General features: G+C 36.5%; 2 protein-coding genes across 3 annotated transcripts in view; one reads left to right on the forward strand and one right to left on the reverse strand.

Moving 5' to 3' along the window:
• Positions 1 to 4296, reverse strand: part of si:ch211-243j20.2 (uridine-cytidine kinase-like 1) — a 31857-nt gene extending 27561 nt beyond the window's left edge. Inside the window, exons 1-3 of one of the 2 annotated variants that reach the window (XM_052096145.1) lie at positions 4106 to 4296; positions 2179 to 2375; positions 218 to 324 (exon numbers count right to left, since the gene is read on the reverse strand). In XM_052096145.1, coding sequence (XP_051952105.1) covers positions 218 to 324; positions 2179 to 2375; positions 4106 to 4224 — 423 coding nt within the window. In that variant the 5' untranslated portion in view covers positions 4225 to 4296. The remainder of the gene's footprint in view (positions 1 to 217; positions 325 to 2178; positions 2376 to 4105) is intronic. The other variant, XM_052096146.1, reaches the window with a different exon arrangement.
• A 4556-nt stretch (positions 4297 to 8852) lies between these two features.
• slc30a2 (solute carrier family 30 member 2) lies at positions 8853 to 22362 on the forward strand. The gene is made up of 8 exons (XM_052096290.1): positions 8853 to 9088; positions 13901 to 14109; positions 15441 to 15587; positions 15703 to 15856; positions 15943 to 16162; positions 16615 to 16720; positions 17842 to 17976; positions 19345 to 22362. The coding sequence occupies exons 1-8, from the start codon at positions 9009 to 9011 to the stop codon at positions 19488 to 19490; spliced, it is 1197 nt and encodes a 398-aa protein (XP_051952250.1). The 5' UTR covers positions 8853 to 9008; the 3' UTR covers positions 19491 to 22362.
• The last annotated feature ends 850 nt before the right edge of the window (positions 22363 to 23212 follow it).

The following is a 23212-nucleotide window of genomic DNA, read 5'->3' on the forward strand; positions in this document are numbered from 1 at the left end:
CTTTAAAGGCACTCAGAGGCAAGAGAAAATTATATCAATGCTTCAGTGGGTTCAATAAATGGAGAAGTTCCAATTGGAGCCTTTTTATGGCACAGCAGAATGCAAATGCTACCAGAAGCATTGACACCACTGATAAAACATATTGTTGGATTTGCCGCAATGAAGAATTTCTCCATTTTAAAAGGACACAAAGTGTCTTCTTTAACTTAGAAAGTACCTTGTAGAAAGAGTCCATAGAGAGCAGAACTACCCATGGAACATCTAGAGCCTCTATGATCTTATTGGCCACAGTGGTTTTTCCAGAGGCACTTCCTCCACAAAGACCTGTAAGACACACATCAAACATCCCAACAAGTTTCAGCTTGATCAGTTGCAACCAAAGGAAACAAAAAAAGAGACTGCAACATCAAATGTAAGGGATAATGTACAGTCAGCTGGTTGTTCTTGCTAAATAAATCCGACAGGGTGTCCAGGATCTTGCGTCACTCTGAAGGGGTTTATTTGTGATAACAACATAGTGACTGTACATTATGGCACTTATTACATGGCAACAATCCCAAAAAATTTTTTTACTTAAAATATTGATTCACATTGAAATTATGTAATGATGTGAAGAAAAAAAAAAAAGCTAAACTCCACCTCTGGTTTGTGATGGAGTTTACCTAGTAAAGAAATTACCATCTGACCACTCACTATCCAGCTTATTACAAGACTACATACAAAATAAAAAAAAAACTTCAAAAAGGACATTGATTTGAGTTTTTTAATTATTTTATTTGCTTACTTGTATAGATCACACAGTGATCCGAGAAGTAGGAAAGACGACTCGCAATTGCCGGATAACTGGTCTGATATGCCTTGTCTGATTTGGCACACATTTTAAATGTTGACTGGCCTGGGCATGTCTCATTAGCACACTAAAAAACAGGATCTAACTACACCTTATCTTGTGGTGGAGCATTTCCAAAAAAAAAAAACTGACACCAATCCAGCAAACATGAATTAGTATTTTTTAAATGGATACTTCACCCAAAAACATAAACATTTTTAATTTACTCACCCTCATGTTGATCCAAACAAAAAGGGTGAACTATCCCTTTAAGGTTTCCAGAAAAAAGGGTTTTGATTCATTCAGCAGTGCATTGCTAGGTCAGTATATTCGATTATACTCACCAGCTCACCAGCCAATAAAAGAGGTTTTCACAACTACCTAGTCATTTTTAGATACTAACGTTTCAGATGCATGTCCAGAATAAAGGGCCATAAAGGAAGCACTACAAAAGACATAAAACAGAGATACACAACAGGCGGGAATACCAAAAAGCCTTTTGTTGTTCTATGGACTTAAGTCACTAAAAGCTGCTTTCGTATTCTTATGTCCTCTCTCTTCTCCCAGTTTCTTTGACCTCGGTTAAGAGATCATTCCACTTGGGTGGATTTATTCGTATTTTCCTGACCAAGCGAGCAGGCAATGACAGCCACACCAGACCCTTTTTTTCCTTAAGTAATTGACTGGAGCACATCCAAGTGTGAAATTGTAACCTGTACAACAGGCTCTTCACAAGTAATGGATTGTTTACTAATGACAAAAAATCCCAGCCCTCGGTGTGCTCGTCTGTTTCTCAGGGCTGAAACAAAAGTGTAAACCTTCTGGCCTGAAACACTAATGTCTTCTGAGGAAGTTTTATGAAAAGATTTCCTATATTTTAAGATACTTAATATTACTGTAACTTTCAACCTGGAAAAGCAGTATTCTTCTTAACAGAACAATTCCTTAAAGGGTCACCTCACTCAAAAATTGTAATTCTTCTCACCATAATTTTGTTCCAAACTTGTATGACTTTCTTTTTCCAGTGGAACACAAAAAGGAAATGTTAGGCAGCATGTATGTTAATATCAGCCACCATTCACTTTCATTGCATCTTTTTCCATGCAATGAAAGTGAATAACATCCATCATCCAATCAAATCTCAACATACTGTACATTATCTCCAGTGGAATACTCAGTTTCACTCAGAAACACATCACATTTTGTAAGTAAAATATGTTATGAATGTCATCTTTAACGTACCTTATCCTAGCCTAAAATTAGACTACATAAGACAAATTACTAAACCAATAATAAGAAAGAGGATTTGAAGTGATCAAAAGCAGTAAATGCATGTTTAACTGTCCTACCTATGACAAAGGCTTCTTTAAAGGTGGTCCCGGTAACATTGTACCAGGGTGGACGCCCTGCGGTGTAGATTGTTCTCTTGTTTGTTCTCAGAAGCGGTGGCTCTGTTTTGCTCTGGCTGATGGTCCGTTTCCGAGGCGACAATGAAGGTGTAAGAGGGCATCTATGTGTTGTGAGGCCATCGAGAGAATCCTCGCCACTTTCACAAAATTGTAAGGACAAAAATTATAAACATGCGGGCCACATACAATGTGGAACAAGCTAAACATTAAAGTTGATGTGTAATTTTTTCCATGCCAATTACTTTCTCCCAGTTTAATTTGCGGAGACAGAAGTTACAAACTTCACCTTGAAAGGGATAGTTCACGCAAAAAGGAAAATTCTTTCATCATTTACTCACACTCATGCCATCCCAGATGTACACAAACAAAGATTTTTAGAAGAATATCTCAGCTCTGTAGGTCCATACAATTTAAGTGAATGGTGGTAAAAACTTTGAAGATCCAAAAAGCAAATAAAGGCAGCATAAAATGAATACATACGACTCCAGTGGTTAAATCCATATCTTCAGAAGCAATATGATAGGTGTGGGTGAGAAATAGATCAATATCTAAATCCTTTTTTACTATAAACCTTCAACTTTCACATTCTTCTTTTATTTTTTGCGATTCACATTCTTTGTGCATATCGCCACCTTCTGGCCACAGAGGACAATTTATAGTTAAAAAATAAATATTAATTAAATATTCATCTGTTTCCTACCAACACCTATCATATTTCTTCTGAAGACATGGACTGAATCACTGGAGTCTTATGGATTACTTTTATGTTGCCTTTATGTGCTTTTTAGACCTTCAACTTTCTGGCCACTATTTACTTGCATTTTATGGACCTACAGAGCGGAGATATTCTTCTTAAAATCTTTGTTTGTTTTGAGCAGAAGAAAGTCTCACACATCTGCGATAGCATGAGGATGAGTAAATGATGAGAGATTTTTATTTTTATCCCTTTAAGGCTATTCTGCGCAATGTAAACCTTTGTATTCTATGTTATATAAAGGTTTACACTTTCAGACTAAGAGTGTCCATATTGCCATCAGACATGCCTTTAAAATCATGAACTGCCCCATCTGACCTGAGCAAATAAATGTAGTACTGTTTCACAGAGAGCTTGAGAGAATCTGTATTTATGAACCCCTCAGAATGAGCTGCTCACATGATCATTTCTGTAAGTGTGGAAGAGGGACTAGAGACCTTCCTTCAGATCCTGTCCAGGAAACCACACATCTGCTCAGCCAAACATAGAGCCTCATTTGAGTAAGGCTCTCATCATATGGAAAGATACTGGACACTCATTGGTTGTAATAGTGGACTGTATTGCATCAATATGAAAGTAACACTATTGTTGTACTGAAAATGCTGCGTTGAGAAGAATGCAAGCCCCAGGATGTTTGCTTTGGCTCATGGGCAATGCTTTGATAATGCAAACACAGCCGGATTATGTGGCTTTATTTTGTTATGTATTTTATTATGTGACTATTGCCAACAAAAGTGCGCATTACAAACTATGAGCATTTTAAATTAATGTGAAAGAAGCAGTTTTAACATTTTAATTCTGCAAACTGTCTTAAAGAAAAATACTGTGCATTCTCTTTTTATTTGAATAGGCACATTGTCCGTCCATACATACATACATACATACATACATACATACATACATACATACATACATACATACATACATACAGCATAACTGTCACGCTATCAGATCCAGAAAGACAAGCACATGTTTCTATCTTTACCAGTCCAAAAATTCACCAAAAAATACACCACTCGATGCAAATAGCTGTCCTGTAGGCTATATTGAAACTATCAACATCCTTAATGTACAACACATTAGCTTGACACAATCGGCTCCTGATTCACTCACCTGTCAGATCTGGATATAGACTGATCGTCCTCCTCTCCCTCTTCTTTCTGTTGCAATTCAACGTCGCTTTGGCTCATTGTCATCGCCATGTTTTTTGCCGATGTTCCGCGAAAACGCATGAGCGGAAGTGTGGTTGCGTCACGGTCGCGTGATCACAGCCTGCGCGCCTAATGGGCGCGCGCACGTTTGTAAATAATAAGTACAGTGCACGCTGCGAAAATATCTTGTGAAAACCAACTTCTTCACACAACTCTTTTTGAAAGGAAATTATAATTTTATTGACCTAGGATGCTTTAAATTGATCAAGAATTACAGTAAAGACATAATGTTACAAATGACTATTTCTGTTAAAATAAACTTTCTGTTTATAAAAGAATCGTCCACTTGCAGCAATGATACCTTAGGCATTCTAGCTGTCAATTTATTAAGATTCAGGTAATTTCATCCCATGATTTCTGCAGCACTTTACAAAGATGTAATTGGTAAAAGGACAGTTTTCATGTACGATCAAACTTTTCTAACAACAGCTCAAAACCTCAAACTTTCATATGTGGCTTTCTCTTTTGATATCTTCCTAAAATGCCAAATATGGACTGGAGTAATGACTGCTGAAAATGACCTTTGCCATTATGGGTCAAATTAGAATTTCAAAACAAATACAACTTTAAAACAGTTATTTCAAACATTAAGAATAATTTTCAACATCACTAATCTTTTTGTTAGTATTTTTGCTCACATTAAAGCATCCTTGGTGAAGATAAGGATCAAAAATATCATAGTGATTAGAAAGATTTGAATGGCAGTGTGTGTGTGTGTGTGTGTGTGTGTGTGTGTGTGTGTGTGTGTGTGTGTGTGTGTGTGTGTGTGTGTGTGTGTGTGTGTGTGTGTGTGTGTAGATAGATAGATAGATAGATAGATAGTAATTAGTAATTAGAATACAGTTACATTCAAAAAGTATTTTGATTACTAAAGAGATTACTTTGCATTTTATTGTCATATGTTTCATTTAAAATTTCAGATGGAAAACATTTATACATATAAAAGATGCGATCAAAAGTACATTTGAACAGCGGTGAAACACTTTCTTATGATGTGACACTTTTATACGAGCAGACAGAGAAGTAAGTTTGAAGTAAGTTTGGAGCAAAAGAAATGGTAATAAACCTTGTGTAAATTGTCAGCTTTACACTAAGCTAAAGTGCTAGTAAGACCTTTGATAATAGGGCAAAAATCATGTTCTTGATAATAATTTTTGTATGGTTTTCCCTGTAAAATCTCTAAATATCCTTAAAACTTGTTTTAGAAACAACACTGTATAAGATATTTTATTTTTCAGAGAATGTATTTTTAACATGTGTATTTTGTCTTACTGTACTGGAGTTTTTATAGTCAAAACATGTGAAAAAATCTACCAGTGCTGAAGAAGTAATCCAAAGTATTTAGAAAACATTACTGACCTTGAGTAATCTAACAGAATACATTCAAAATGTACAGCATGTATTCTGTAATCTGTAGTGGAATACAGTTCAAAAGTAACCCTCCCAACGCTGTATATATCACACAAGCAAGAGTGCGACAAGGCCGCAGGCCAAGTGCCATAGGTAATCACAGCAGTGCCGATTTAGGGCCATATAGCACTCTTGCTCGTGTGATATTGCTTATATATATATATATATACTATATGAAGGAGGTGTGCAAGGATGGGATTTAGAGTATGGATGTTATGAGGTGAATTTGTAACTGGCCTGAGCCTTGTGCACCTCTGCCACTCCATATAAAGCCTCTTCACTCGTTCGGATTGCCAGTGATCACCGCAACAAACAATCGATGCGCATGGTTCAATCACATGTGTTGACGAGGATAATTAGCAAGATGCCGGAGGCCTCTGATGCTGAGACCTGGTCACAATCAGCTGATTAGCAGGGTGTTTGTATTTCGGTGGAAAATAATGCTATATCTGCTTCAGAGCCTGAATTGGTCGAGGTTCTAGGTTGGGTGTTCGAGAGACTACAACTTGAGTGGCCCATGCCTGGTGTGCCCAAACATTCTCGACTGGATGAGTGACTGAGCCAGCATTATCAAGCATTATGTTTCCCGGGGCTGGTCTTTCCTGAGCTGCACAACCAACAGGTGAAGACATGGCTCTTGCCATACTCGCCGAGAACTTATGTCTCCAGTGCAGTGGCCTCCACATCTCTGGATCGCACAGAGCTTAGAGGCTGTACACAGCTTCCCATAGCCAAAGAGGCAGTAGGGGCGCGTCTTTGCCCCTCCATGGAAATCTAATCCAGTGCATCCATCCAAGATATGTAGGCACATCCACGTTGTTGGATAAGGCCTACATTTCAAAGGATCAGGCTTGTATGGCTCTGTACACCATAGCACTGTTGCAGGCCTACCAGGCAGATTTGCTGAAGGAATTGGACAAGAATGGTCCAGACCGCACGTCCTTCCAAGAGCTGTGTCGTGTAATAGATTTAGTGCTCTGGGCTACCATGATCACTGCCCAGGCCATCGGCAGATCTATGGGTAGTCTGATGCCTGCTGAGCACCAGATATAGCATCAGTTGTAAGATCTGAGCAACATGGACAAGGCCGTCCTGCTTGATGCCCCTATATGTCAGCAGGGCCTCTTCTGTGATAAGACTGATTCTTTCACCAAGAATTTTCAATAGGCTTAGAAATAATTGCTGACCTACAGGCACATCCTGCCCAGGCAGGAAAGCTCAGCCAGTTTGCTTGCACTCTTCCTCTGGGCAGGGTCTAGCCAAACAAATTGCTGAAATCGCAAATCCCCTTCCTTTCTGTAGAGTGCACACCAGTGCTGGTGAGGAAACAATCTCAGCGGCCAGGATACAAACGAAAGATGGCACTTCCTTGACCTCCTCTCAGCTGTAAAGTTCTGACACAGTAAGGTTGTCACAACCGGTGCTAGGCACCATAGAACAGGCAAGGCCCCCTCAATGAGGCGGCTGTTTGCCTTTAAATAAAGACTTTTTGCTGATGTTCCTCCTGGGGTGAGGAACCAATGCATTGTCCTGTGCAGATGATACTCTCCATTTGTTATGAGTACGGGAAGCAGGAGAAGGCAGACGGGTGATAAGGATCCAAATGCGGTTTATTAAAAGAATAACAAATAAGCAAAACACAAAGAAAAGTCCACAAGGGGAAAAACTAACTCAAATACAAAGAACACACAGCGGGTAGAACAAACAGTAAAACATCCACAACGAAAAAAGGGAACCTCGAGCGAACAAGAACAACATCTCAACATACACGAAATATAACCATACATCGAACGACAAGGGAAAAGGAAAACAACAGGGTTTAAATACACAAGGACACAATAAAGACTAAACGAGACACAGGTGAGAACAATGATGAGTGCTGGCAGAGATGAGTGCCGGGGATAGTGGGAAATGTAGTTTTTTTACACGGACAGTGAGACTCAGGGCGGACAACAGCGAAAACGTGACATGGAACAGATCGGTGACGGGTGAAACGGAAAACACGGAGCAGACCACACGGAAACATGACATAAACGTGATGGGTGAGACTCAGAACACACGGTAGACAACAGAGGAACGTGACACCATTCTACAAATGTGTTTGGATGCAGGACTCCATGCTCAAAGTATACGTCGCTCCCGTAGCGGCCACTTATGATCTCTTTAAGGGCTTGTATGCAGTAGCAGTACTCTTTATTTATTTATTTATTTATTTTTTTTTAACAACCATTTTTAATAAATAATACGTAGGTCTATTGTTGAATTGCTCTAAAAAAAGTGCAATTCTGCTACGCTGGGTATCTCAGAGTTCAAAAGAAAAAAAGAGTGTAGTTATAATCCTCTGGAAAGCATCTTACTTATTTCTCCAGTATTATGACTGCATATTAAAAGGGGGAATTATTAATAAGTGAACAATTGCTACTTGTGTTCTCAAATTGTTTCTAATTGATATGAACTTGTCAAATTTCTGTCCTACTGCAATCCACGCCCCCTTTTAGCACTGCAGCCAAAATTGCGCAGTATATTTTTGGTGTCAAACATGAAGTAGACTAATTTATTCTCAAAAGCTGCAAAGATTCCTTTCACTATGGTTTTTCAAAAAGGTTGATGCCAAGGACCCCCAAATATTAGGATTGCCTTGAGAGAAACCCCTTCCAATAACATAGAAAGTAGGCTAAAGACCAATTTAAACTGTTTGAGAAAAGATTTAAGTGTGATCTTATAAAGACAATTTAAATAATTGCATTCTTTATTGTTATAGTTCTAAAGGCAAAATAAATGGTTAAAATATTGAGCCTACTTTGTTTTAAGTTGACAGCATTTTTCTCTACACAATATTTGAGTAATGTTAATGTAAAAAGACTTATTCTTTCTCAGAAATGTTCCATGGACCCCCTAGCACCCCTAAAACACCCGTGGCTTTGCCACCTGTGTTTCGAATCCTATAGGATGGCGAAGCCCTAGCTCGAAATTATTAATTAGTTCCCGATGACGTTGCTTTGTTACTTTCCAATGGCAAAATTTGTGCTGCTGACGTTACATGCTTATCTTTCTAACGACGAGGGCTCGGATCTAATAAAGCCTTCCCCATAGTGGGATTTGTAAATTTGATAACTGGATTTCTGAGGCTTCTGCACCACATCCATCTGATCTCATCCACAACCAAGTTTGCCGGCTCTGCATACAGCATCGGAAATACTGAATGCACACCGCCTTTTCTCTTTTCTATGCCTCTGGACTTACAATGGGTGTGTTCACTCATTTCTTGTGTCCTTTGAAAATGGCTTGGACGAAATGTTATTTTACTGTCTAATTTAAATTAATTCGTTTTTCATATTAACTTCGCTTTATTTTTTCGTTATATTATTTCACTGCCACTGAGGCTGCACAGGACCATGGATCCTCCACCGACTTCAGAGAAATCGAATCTCATCAACGAAAGAAATGCCAAAATATACTCCTTAAAGCTTAACAGGTAAGCATATATAGGCTTGGTTGTATTTTTTATTTTCATTTTGGATATTTGATTCTATTACGAGTTAAAACGCAAGGTAGCAAATGGAAATGTGTGCACAATTTTTAACGGAATATTGCTTAATCTGTATTTCAACTATTTTAAAAAGACATAATAATAATAATACAAATGTCCTGAAAACATTCTGCATCTCTAATAGCTTTTACAAGATGACAGACTTGAATAGCAAACAGAAAAAGTATGACATTTCCACATTGTAAATCATAAGCCATATGGTTCAATGAGCTGAATTCTTTAAATCACAACAGCAATCCATTTAACAAACACGTGTCATCTACAAACCGCACATAACTTGAGTCTATAAACAAGTGTGACATGCTTATATTTTAAATGAAGTGACAATTTTTTATGGCCCCGTTGATTTTTGACAAACGTGACCATTGGCCTAACTTCAAAGAGCAGAATGACTTGATCCTGTATATAGAAATGACATAAGATATTAGCATTTGAACACATTTCGTCATGATGATATGATATTACATCATCAGGAAAGAAGAACAGAGAGTTTAGTAAAAAATAGAAGTGTAATTCGATTAGAACTTACTATTTAAGAACTTATTTAAGACCCAGAATTCAACATTTACATTGATATTTTCTTTCTGTCATTGTGTGCGTGTGTGTATGTGGACAGGTTTAAGTGGTTTACGAGGACTTTTTTAGGTTACAAACTAATTTCAACAAGGGTATTATGCTATAAATGTGGTTTATGAGAACATTTATAGTGTCCCCATAATTTAAATCACTTTAAAAAAAAACATGCTAAACGATGTTTTTATTGAAAATGTAAAAATGCAGAATGTTTTTGTGAGGGTTAGGGGATATAATCTACAGTTTGTACAATATAAAAACCAATGTCTAATATCTATGGAGAGTCCTCATAATGAGCTGCACCATGTGTGCGTGCGTGCGTGCGTGCGTGTGTGTGTGTGTGTGTTTTATGTTAAACACGAATCTAACTCAGATAAAAATCATAACTTTAGAGACTTTAAAGATTCAACATTTCTATCGTCTTCATCTAGCTCTCATACGCTTCTCCTGCATGTCCTATTAAAATGATTATTAAAGCAAGTTCAGAGAGAGATAATCATTTCAGGACCATGGACAGATACACGCGATGCGTAGCCTATTCAAAAAACTGCCAAAATTATATATATTTCTATAAATATGACTCCTGATTAGACACTGATGCAAAAACATTTTCGATTCCGTTGTCAACGTCAGAGTAAAAACTGGGTATTTGGGTGCATACAAATGCCTTAATCAGTTAAATGAAGATATTGCTCTTATATTTATCATGAATAAAACGAAATGTAGCCTATAACAGTGTGTGCAGGACAGTATTGAAATATAATAACAACAATGGTGGGTTTGAAATGTAGTTAAACTTTTTAATATTTAGTCAGGTAGAAATGTGTCTTTTAAAAGTCATTTTAATTTGTATAGCAATTTCACAATAGGCCTACACATCACTTCAAAGCAGCTTTACAGAAAATGTACTACATGGCAGATATAGTTTTATTAAATCTGCCATTATATAATATTTCATAGTAATCAACCTCTGCGTGTGAAAGTAAGTGTGATATAAAAATATGGAACATAGAGATTAAAGGAAACGCGTGGTTAGAATTTGGTAAATATTTATATAATATAATATTTGGTAAACTACTTGTGCGACATAGAGTAAAAACACAGCATGGGCAACCTAAATAAGTATATGCACAGATCACTGTGCAATTGCACATACGCTTTCATTTATATTGCCTTGAAAGTAATCCTGCTGTTGTGTGCAGTGAATTGCTATGAATACTGTTTTGCATTAGCTGGATTGTGTCGGGAGAGCTCATGAAAATTCAGGATGGAATCTGGCAAAAGCTTTTGCTTCTGAACCCAGATACAGAAGGATCTCTTAGTCACTTAAAGTCTATTTAGCTTGGTGGCACATTACATTAACAGTAAGGCTGCTATTTCAGAGGATGGTACCTGTCACCTGAACAAATGTTGAGGGGCATTAAACAAGGATAGATGAGATAGTGATTGTCCTGGAAGTCGTTATCGAAGTAGACATTGTAACCTGGGCAGCATCCTGTTTTGGTGGCAGAAAAAATGCTTGCCGTTTCTTTCATTAAGAGAAGAAAAGAAAGGAAATGCAAGCTTTTTACCAGTCCTGTAACAAATGGCTTTCCAGTCTTGTAACTAACAATGGCGTTTGATACAGATTTAATGAAGTAGTCACACTGTCTCTTATCTCTGCCAGCATGTTTCATTCTGAGCAGATGAGACTCAAATCGGTACTGCTTTCGGTCAATCTGTAAACATCTGTGCATGTACCTTTACTATACAAAATGGATATGAACGGGCTCCCCAAAATCTAGGTTTCCGTACGAGGCGAGTAGCCAAATCGTTTTAGAGTATACATGTGATCACTCTGTTCTACACAACAGTGTTTTGCTCTTTCTTAAAAACAATTAGCCTATATGTGATCGGTTACACATTGATGCCAATCACGAGGTGTCTCAGTTCTGCATTGTATTTTCTTTAACTTGCACAGAAACGGAGACATGCCCCGGCCCAGCATTATTATTTTCACAATAGTCAAATACATTAACGTTCTAAATAAATGTAGACAACATACAGTCTTTCTTTCTTGCTAAACAAGTCAATATAGCCTATAAGTCATATAGTTCGATGTACGGTCTGTATTTTCATGTTGGACAAAAGTATGCAAAAAAAATAAATGAAAAAACTAAAAATAAAATACAAATCAGCACAGCCAGCGTATCATATCTGTGTCCCGGTGGGGTTATTAAACAGACGCCGTGTTCCACTCGACCGCGTCCTTTCAGCAGCCGCGCGCCGCAGTCTGGTTATCTCATGGGCAGCGAGATTGCGCTTTCCGCCCCATTAGCCCGATCATAGCGCCTCTCTCATCAACACTCAAGACAGAACGGCCCAAAAACGGCCAAGTCAGCAGATTCAATCTCAGTCTGATCTAGATCCTCATGGGATGAGAAAGACATGGATGTGTGCTTCTCAGGCGAGACACCAGTGCGCATTTTTAAGGTAGATGTCTAACTTGTATGAAATAAGACGAGATTCAATTTGGGTAATTCTATAAAACGGGTGCATTTTGAGTTTACCATTAACATAGGATTAATGATTTAGCTGACAAAGTAAATATTAGTGAAAAAATAAAATAAAATACAGTAACTGCACACACTGATGCATTTCGGCAAACAGCCTTCCTCAGAGTGTGTCAGAAAATATTAGTAATAGTAAAATGAGTAAATAGCTGACAAAGCTTTTACTATATCATATTTATGCACTGTATAAAGTGGTAACCTGAAATTGTTAATTTAGGAGCTATTTCTTCCTGATCTAATTCTTAAAATTTGTTTTGTTATTGTATTGATTCAATTATGTTAAATAATAACCAGTTAATTTAGATGTTACCACATAAAGCAAATTTTTTTAGGTTAACATCTTTGGGCAATTTTCTAAACAGCAAAATCCAGTAATTTTTTGCTTTGTTTTTGAGGATGTCAATTGCCTTATGTCTCTATACTGTGTGTGTGTGTGTGTGTATATATATATGTATGTATATATATATATATATATATATATATATATATATATATATATATATATATATATATATATATATATACACACACACATGCACACACACACATGTTGGTGCAGCTATCATTATGAGGACTCTCCATAGACAATGATTTTTATACTTTACAAACTATATCCCCTAACCCTAACAAAAAACCTCAGCATTTTTACACTTTCAATAAAACATTTTTTAGTATGTTTAAGTGATTTGAATTAAGGGGACACCAGAAATGTCCTCATAAACCACATTTATTCCTGTCCACATACACACACACACACACACACACACACACACATATATACATATGCATACAAACATATATATACATACATATATATACATATATATATATATATATATATATATATATATATACTTACTTTTAAAATGCCTTCAACACCAGATTACAGAATACATGCTGTAAAATGTAATCCAAAAACTTTTTTGAACGTAACTGTATTCTTATTACCAATGATTTAAATTGTAGCTGTAGTAGAGTGTTACAAATATTTTTTTATTTTAAATACATACACATATTGTTACTTCCCAACGCTGTATTTATGTATATATTATGTTTATTTTGTTATTATTTTCTGTTTTGTATTTTCAACACTGTCATCATGATTTTATAGTAAAAGAATTGATCACTGAAAACTGAATATTTGTACAAATATTACCATTAAATTCTTTCAAATAAGTGCCTTAGTGTCATGGCCATGACAAGGCTAGAAATGGTTAGGAGACTAAAGATAAGACTAAAGATCAACCCTGCCATTTATCTGAATGCATAGTTACAGTATATTCCACCAATATTAACTTTTTTTGATTGGTTGTAGGTGATGCAATACAAGATATTAACACTTAAAGGATTCCTTATCTGATAGAATGCTTAAAATCTTACAGAAATGTAATTAAAAAAATCTCCCTTGTTTAAAAGCACCCATTTCACAGAATTACCCATTTGCATGATATGACATAGCAAAATGGGATTTAATTAATCCATGCGTAACTCCTGTTTGGCGACATAGCAACCAGGAATGTTTATCTGATATGCATGATTTACTTGTTATATAGATTAAAAAATGTCAGTGAAATGAAATAGATACAAGTAAAACGGTATGCTTTGTTCTCAGTGAATTCTCAGGTTCCAAAGAAAGTTGCCCGAACCTGCCTTTGGAAAATGGTGATATGGCTGGAGCTATTGAACTGAAGAGGCCTGTTGGAACTCATTGCCATGGGAAAACAGCAGTATATGAGGAGAGTCGTGAGAAACTCATAGCAAAGAAGAAACTCTACATCGCCTCCATGGTCTGTCTGGTTTTCATGATTGGAGAGGTTATAGGTAAGAACATGTTCCCTTTTTAGAGAAAGAATGCGGTTTATTGAAAGCATTAAATTGGGAGGCAATATTTTTGTTAAACTCGGTTAAAATAAAAGTGTAAGAATTTGTGGATTCTATATCTATACATCCCGCAAAATGTTACAGTTTCTAAATTGGCTTAAAGAAATATTCCTGGTTTAATACAAACATAGCTGAATTGACAGCATTTGTGACTGAATGTCGATTAAAAAACAACAAAAATCTCACTTACAATAAGGCACTTACAATAGAAGTGAATGGGACCAATCCCTAAACATTACAATACACATTGCTTCAAAAAGTATGTCTTAAACATTATACGTATGAACATGATTTTATTGTGATAAAAAATTATATGATAAAATTAATAATAAAAAAGGTTATAGGGTTTACTGCCATTACGTCGCCATAACAACAAAGTTGTAATATTGGACATAAATTTACACAGATAAGGCTATAAAAAATTTGATCACACTAAAATCATATTAACATGAATAATGTTTATGTCTTCTGGCTATACTTTTGAAATAATGAATTGCACCATTCGCTTCCATTATAAATGCAATAAATGTGGTATGAAACAAATTTTTTTTTTTTTGTGGTAATCAACATTATGCCACAAATCCTGTCAATTGAGCTTACTTCACAATAAACCTAGAATATCCCTTTAAAAGCATTCAAACTCACAAATATTAGGTAAGCTGCATTCAACACAACCTACATTATAAACCGTAACTTCAGGCAGTGCTACAATATTGTGCTTCAGTAGAAGGTTGTTTCCAACAAGACAATTGCTCTTTTTGCAACTTAAAGTAAATTACATTTTAAGCAATTTGCCGTTGTGGCGCAAAATCATTTTAAAATGCTAAACCATAACAAATCCTTGACTCAACCATTAAATTGTGATATGACTGTCAGCCTGTGAAGCACTTTTTCTTTAAAGTCAGCACTAACAATGCAGGGACACAATTTTAAAATAATTGCGATTCATCCTTCCTTTGTAAACTAAAGAATATTTATGCTATGTAAGCTTTCTAAAAATCCTAAAAACAAATTAAGCCTCAAAGCTGAGGTGTGCAATTTTGTTTAGCATGTATACTTTTCCTATACCAGCTAAAATGCAGAGACAATCCTAAATAATTTATAAGTTGAGTTTCCACAAAAGGTTAAACATTGTGGCTCAGTTGTGCTATCAAAACATTACTCTGTTTGTTTGAGCATCCCAACCAGCCCTACACAACAACACTGGCTCAACCACACACTATATCTGTCTACTTCTCACTTCCTTTTTTTCTGCTGCTATTTTCATGCAGGTGGCTATCTAGCACATAGTCTGGCCATCATGACCGATGCAGCTCACCTTCTGACCGATTTTGGCAGTATGATGGTCAGTCTTTTCTCACTGTGGATCTCCTCAAGACCACCCACCAAGATGATGAATTTTGGCTGGCACAGATCAGGTAAGACCAGCCCAGGGTTTCAGGAATCCAGACCAAAATAGTTTCCATCAATCGACTCCTGATTGATACACCCTACTGTGATGGAACACCATATTTGTCTCATGTAAATTCACAGAGATTCTGGGAGCACTGATATCTGCTATGTCCATCTGGATCGTGACTGGGGTGTTGTTGTACCTCGCCATTGAGAGGATTGTTAAAAATGACTATGAGATCGAAGGCCACGTGATGGTTGTAACCTCAGGTTGTGCTGTCTTGGTCAACATCTTGTGAGTAGACCGAAACTAGACTTGTTTAGACAAGAATCTTGTATTAAATTGATATGATTTTGACTGCTTTATGGTTTATATTACAGAATGGCATATATTCTACACCATTCCACCACTTTCCACAGTCACGGTTCAGGTTACCATAAGATTGATGAGAATGGGATGAGCTCAGTGGGCCATGGCCACTCCCACAGCATCCTTGGTAGCCAGGGGAACACCAGTGTCAGAGCAGCATTTATTCATGTTTTGGGGGATCTGTTACAGAGCTTTGGAGTGTTGGTGGCAGCCATTATAATCTACTTCAGGGTAAATGAATATATTTAACATTAAAAACTTGCTGTGAAAGTGAATGGTGACTAAGGCTAACATTCTGTAAAAAAATAAGGGTGAGTACATTTTGAGAGAATTTCGATTTTTAGGTCAACTATCACCTTAAAGATTGTGTTTGAGTTCTGTCTAGCCTTAAAATAAAAATCTTAACATTTTTGTTTAATGGTGCTAAAAACTAAATATATTTGGATACATATTCAAAAACATATCATTTTCAATAAAGTCTCTTCTCAAAAAGTAATTGAATTAAATCATCTTGATAATTAAGAGAACATACATTTCTTTCCTTAACTCCTGAAAGCGCTTCAGTGGAGAATGTTACTTCTGTCATTTGTAGTCTAATGCAATTTGACACTTTGCACAGAAGCATCTGATTCTGCTCTTCATTGCATCAGTACCTCCTGTTCTCTCTCAACCTTCTAACACAGCCAGAATACAAAGTAGCCGATCCCATTTGCACTTTCCTCTTCTCTGTGTTCGTCCTGGGCACCACCACTACCATCCTGAGAGATGTCTTCCGCATTCTCATGGAGGGTAATTTTCACTTTGAATAATTGACCCTACAGTCTATACTATTGTATGTATAATATACTGTATATGTACACACATCAGGGTAAGTTGTCACAAGGGCTATATCTCCGTATAACAATAAGATTTGGAATCAAAAGTCCAATGGTGCAACTGTGTTTTCTCTAGCAGGTTTTGTAAGTTGGGTTTCAAATGCCAACTGTGTGCCCTTCAAAGTCATCATATATTTGTTATACTGTAGCTTATGGATAAATTCTTAAGCATAATCAAACACCACTGGCATATATTTAGGCAAGGGTCAACTATATTATAACAGCAGAAAGTAAGGTCAGTGCATGTTGTCACGTGTGTTTTAAATGCCATTAATTTAAACAATTCATCAATTACAATATTTGTTGACCAAAGTAATGTTTTTTCATTTTCCATTTTTGTTGTTTTATGAAACCTTTTATGCCTCATAATTGTTTTACATTAACATTTTTGCTGAATAGACCATAAAAGGCTGTTTAATTCAGGTGTAGATTTAAAGGTATATTTTGTGACAACTTACCCCATTTTGGTGTGACCAAAATGGGGTAAGTTCAATGAACTGTATTGTTTTGGGGGGTAGTAATTGGGAAATTGGTCAACAGGTGAAAATGGCTTTTTGTAGCAAAAACGTTAAATGTGGGCGGCTGTGGCTCAGGTGGTAGAGAGGGTCGGCCGCTAATTGCAGGGTTGGCGGCCCACACGACTCCACATGCCGAAGTGTCCTTGGGCAAGACACTGAACCCCAAGTTGCTCCCAATGGCAGGCTAGTGCCTTGCATGGCAGCTCTGCTGCCATTGGTGTATGAATGTGTATGTGAATGGGTGAATGGGACACAGTGTAAAGCGCTTTGAATACCGTTAAGATTAAAAAGGCGCTATATAATTGCAGAGCATTTACCATTTAAGGTATGTTCCTTTAAAGAAATTGACTTTCAAAAATAAACCTACCCTGAGAAATATTCACTGGAGTAAATGGTGTGACAACTAGCCCCAGTCTCCCCCATTTTCATTTGATGTTTAAATTCAGCTTGATTTAAATTAAATCTATAAATTCCTTAATGAATCCATGTAAACTCATTGTCATGTGTTGGTGTTCAGGGGCACCCAAAGGTATAGAGTTTAATTCCGTGAAGGATGTGCTACTCTCTCTGAAGGCAGTGAAGGCGATGCATAGTCTACACCTGTGGGCTCTCACCTTAAGCCAGAGTCTGCTATCTGTTCACATAGCTGTTGGTAAGTTTATTTATTGACATTTGCTTCACAGTATGCTTATTTTGTTGTCCGTTTGTTATTTAAAGTATTATTTCATAAAAATTGTATTTATTGATTGATTCATTCATTAACTTAAAAAAAAATAAGTATTTATTACTTTTGGTTCATTTATTAAAATAGGATTGTACCTGGTTTGTTCATGTTGGTTCATATTGCATTACCTAATGTCAACATATACAACTTTAAATGTAAAAAAATGTATTAGATTATTATTAGAAATTAACGTTAATTAAAATCTATAAATGCTGTAGAATTGTGTTCATTGTTTACGTTCACTATTGCATTAATTAATGTTAACAAATACAAACTTATTGTAAAGTGTTACCCCAAAAACCTTGTATTATACTGCAATCTTTGCTTAGTGTGCAATAAAAAATTGAAGTTGGGTGGTGATACAGTATTTGCTAGCTAAGGCCATTCTTAGCCATTTTTGCATTGACATTCAAGCCTGAACATTTGGAATAATCTCTTTTAATGTATTTGAACAATATAGTTTAAGGGATAGGTTACCCAAAAATTAAAAGTCTCTCATCATTTACTCACCATCATGTCATCCCAGATGTTTATGACTTCTACTGAACACAAACGATGATTTTTAGAAGAATATCTCAGCTCTGTAGGTCCATTCAATGCAAGTGAGCGGTGGGCATAACTTTGCAGCTCCAAAAAGCACATTTAAGCATAAAAGTAATCCATACTACTACAGTAGAAACAGATCAATATCTAAATAATTTTTTACTATAAATCTCCACTTTCGCTTTCTGCTTTTGTTTTTGCCGATTTGCATTCTTCGTGCATATCGTCACCTACTGGGCAGGGAGGAGAATTGCTTGTACAAAAAGTAACTTAAATATTGATCTGTTTCTCATGCGCACTTATCAAATCACTTTGAAATATATGGATTTAACCACTTGCGTCTTATGGATGACTTTTATGCTGCCTTTGTGTGCTTATTGGAGCTTCAAAATTTTGGTACCCATTTACTTGGATTGTGAACACCTACAGAGCTGAGATATTCTTCTAAAAATCTTAATTTGTGTTCAGAAGAAGAAAGAAAGTCATACACATCTGGGATGGCATGAGGAGGAGTAAATGATAAAAGCGTTTTCATTTTTGGGTGAACTATCCCTTTAATATTTTTGTTTAATTAGTCTTAAAAAATTATAACTTAAATTGCCAGGTGCAAATGGCACCATTTCCTGACGATGACCATAAATCGCTTGGCATTTCAAGTTCATTTTAAATATATTAGAACTATATGAACGTTCAAGCACAGGGATGGTAATTATCTATTTAAGTCCAAACTAAGCCCTGTTTTTTCCCTATTAGAGGAGAATGCTGACCCTCAGAGTGTCTTAAAGGAAGCCACTGAAATTCTTCAGACCAAATTTGGCTTTTACAGCACAACCATTCAAGTGGAGCCTTATTGTGAAGACATGATCTACTGCGCCCAGTGCCAGGACCCATTAGACTAACTTCTCCAAATGTACTGGTGAGAGCAGGCTGCCTGTATAAAATGTATGCACACATATTAAACTTCATAGAAGGTCCAAGCCAGAAATGGAAACACTGTGCAAATGTATATCATCTACATTATAAAAATGAACTGTACTGTACATGCCAAATACATTTCTATTAATTACCAAGGAAATAAAAAGATTTTCCACACTGTGCCATCTTAAAAAGTTTAGGTTTATGGAAGAAATACGGGGAAGAATAGTTTTAAAATGAAGATGGTTCACCCAAAAAGGAAAATACAGTCATCGTAATATCTGAACTATCTTCACATATGCAAAGATAAACAGAAAAGAGCAGCCTCCCGTAAATATGAGGCCTGGTGACATCATTTGAGGCCCATAAATATGAGGCCTGCCTTTATTGCAGCTTTGCAAAGTTTTGCTAGGCAGGCATCATACATTAAAGCACGAGTATACTGTAATTGCCTGTCTGTGCGCTTGGGAGGTAAAAAAATGGCTATTGACGTGACTTCCTTAAAAACAATTAGAATGGGGTTTATTATGTCCCTGCTGTCAGTGTGGCTCTCTAATCAATGCAAATATCAGCCAAACTGCAGAATCATGTTGTAGGACCTAAACAAAGATTCTGCTCAAGTGTAAATATGGATTTTGTTGGAGATTTCTCACTAATGTCTAATGGTACAATGATATTTACACTAGCTTGCAGGTGATTTACTTAAGATAAATCTGCTCTTCCTTACTGGCTGTGATAGTGAGGCAGTAGCTGTTTCAGGTTTTAAACATGGTTTCATTTAGCTTTTGAAGATGAATAGTGGAGACAAAAACCCACCCATAAACTCATGTCTTCAGGCTCTGGCCAGCTGTGGTCTGTGCTGATACAGTTTTGCCTCTGCATACACACTCACATTTTGCACAGGACTTCCATCTCTGATCTTGGTGCCGCTACACTGTCCCAATGACTACAACATTCCAGCAAAGATGTTCAACACTCACATTTCCCCACTGAGGTCATGGGAGTTACATAAAACAGAATGACATCAAATAGAGTATTGATTACTTGGGCAATAACAATGTTTTTAAAGCCCAGAAACATGCATTTTATAAAAAACAAGATCAGTTGAGTTTTTAAAGACCAATAAAGGACATGCCACACAATTGTGTTTTAAAGCTTGTGTGTACTGATAAAATGTAGCTGTTGTGATCTGCACTGTGACGTTGTGAAAGGGGTAAAATTATTACTCTAACGAGTCAAGTTGCTTGCATGATTGCTTTTCTGTTTTTCAACTTTAAATGTAATATGTGAATGGCCAGTCACATTCATAATTGATTGGCCCAAGGACCTCACAACCTCACTGAAAGACCTTTATTAAATACTATATTTTGACTATATTTGTTTAGATAAATAAATATATATTTAATAAATGTGAATATTGCAGTCATTTATAAAAACCAAGAGACAGCGAACAAATGCTAAAATGAAAGGACAAATGCATGAGCATTGATATTTGATATTTTTGATATTGTTTGTGGGTTAAGCCCTGCATTAAAAATTACATTCGGAAGGACCACAGTGATTTACAGTGGAATAAATTACTCTACATATTTCTCCAGAACTCAGGATGTTAGTTTATGGTGATTTTTGTCATGAACATCATGTTCTTGGATTAACAATTTTGTTGGTCTTAGACCAACATTATCAACCATTTGAGGCATTGGAAATAGGTTAGTGGCTTAAACACCATTCATTAAACCAATTTTTTTGCATTTGAGGGTAATTTAGGGGGTAATAGGGGGTAATTTACTGCAAGATTAGGGTAAGGGGTTTGCCTGTGTTTCTTTGACAGAAATGTTGTTCCAGAACAAATAAAAAAATGTTAATCCCAGAATTTGTCATAATCTAAAACCATTCTGGATGTCTTTTAGGTTGATTTTGTCTAGTAAGGTGTTTCTTGATAAACATATTTTATTGTTAGTGCAACGTTTCTATTTAACATAGCCCTCCCAATCCTATCCCTTACTACCCCTAAAATCAGTGAAATGTTATGTTGATATAAATGTTGTTGAAACCCCAACCCTAAATTTAAAAATCTGATTGGCTGATTTGAATGTAGTACCAGGGACAACAGAAATCCTGACTTGGCGAAATCATGGTAAACTTTGGAACGTCCTAGGTCTTCCAGGAGCTGAGTAGATAAATCCTACTTGCATTTTTAGACATCTAAGATGTGAAACAATTCAAAGAGAAAACATAACCCACATCGTGGGGTTCAAAAATCGGAGTCTCAAAATATAAAATAAACCTGGAAATAAAGTTTACGGATTTTGCAGGTGCGATTCACCGAATGGGCTAAATGGTTGATCGGCTTGCACGTGCAGCGCGAGTCTCGTCACACTTTCATAGCCTTTAGCTTCCCATTCAACTGTTGAATACATGCTGCGTGATCACGAGGAAGGATTACATCAGCCATTGACCAGAAAAATAAAAAATGGCCCTCCATGTCAAAAAGGTTGCCGACCCATGTTGTATAATAACATGATGTATCCAAAATCCGTTTTAGAGGCAGGTGCACTCAATCACATAATGAAGGCTTCAAAATTGATAGCAGAGTAGGATAGTTTTTCATTGGTCATGTTTTTTTTAATGACTTTTTCTGTATTGTGTTATAAGTTGAAAGACGTCACTGTTGTTGTGGACACTAAATAATCTACATAATTATTTTTGAGTGCCTCAGATTTGTGGATGTGTACATACAGTAAATTGTCTTATTGTATAATCTGTCTAAAAAAATCCTGTGTGTATATGTTTTACAGTTATTCTATGACCACATAAAATCTCGGTATAACTGCAAATTATGATTAATATTGAATTTTTCCATGCCTTTAATTTGATATATGTGACATATGTGTTTAAGATTTTTGTATACTGTAATAAAATCATGTAAATCAAATAGAAACTCATATTGTAGTAGTATATATGAAATAGCCAAAGCATTTCATCTAAAAGAATAAAAAGAAAGATGATACACTTACCTCTAACTGTAAACAGATATGTAAAGAGTACACAAGAAGTGTTTTTTAAAATTTACCCATATTCAGCCAGGTTTCCTAAGAAACCAAATTGGCCCGGTTGCTAGGGAGGGTAGAGTCACATGGTGTAAACTTCTCGTGGTCGCATGTGTGGTTCTCGCTCTCATTGGGGCATGTGGCGTGTTGTATGTGGATGCCGTGGAGAATAGTGCGGGCCTCCACACACGCTACGTCTCTGCGGTGACACGCTCAACAAGCCACGTGATAAGATGCGTGGATTGACGGTCTCAGACGCGGAGGCAACTGAGATTCGTACTCCGCCACCTGGATTGAGTCGAGTCACAACGCCACCATGAGGACTTCAAGCGCATTGGTAATTGGACATTCCAAATTGGGGAGAAAAGGAAGAAAAACAACCTATATTAACCTATGTGCATAGTGCTAAAAATGCTTTCTTTGATGAATCAAAGCCCAAAACTACTAACCCTACCTAGACCTTGGTATTGAAAGGAAATTCTTGAAATTAATACACCAAATTAGAATCCATTATGGGTATTTTGCAGCACTATTAATAAGCTAATAGTGTTTTGCTGTGTTTAATTGTTTGATTAAACACAGCAGCGTTAATTTAGTTGAGATCCCGACAAATGTATATCACCAGAGTCAATAGACATAATTGAGGACATGAATTA

This window comes from Xyrauchen texanus, chromosome 28 (assembly GCF_025860055.1).
Source record: "Xyrauchen texanus isolate HMW12.3.18 chromosome 28, RBS_HiC_50CHRs, whole genome shotgun sequence".
Taxonomy (NCBI): Eukaryota; Metazoa; Chordata; class Actinopteri; order Cypriniformes; family Catostomidae; genus Xyrauchen; species Xyrauchen texanus.

What these genes read in the sequence shown, in the direction of transcription:
- slc30a2 (XM_052096290.1), top strand. Translation starts at nt 9,009, where the DNA reads ATGGATCCTCCACCGACTTCAGAGAAATCGAATCTCATCAACGAAAGA. An exon ending in CCATTATAATCTACTTCAGG is followed by an intron (nt 16,163 to 16,614) that starts GTAAATGAATAT and finishes CTTCTAACACAG; the next exon opens with CCAGAATACAAAGTAGCCGA. An exon ending in CTTCCGCATTCTCATGGAGG is followed by an intron (nt 16,721 to 17,841) that starts GTAATTTTCACT and finishes GTTGGTGTTCAG; the next exon opens with GGGCACCCAAAGGTATAGAG.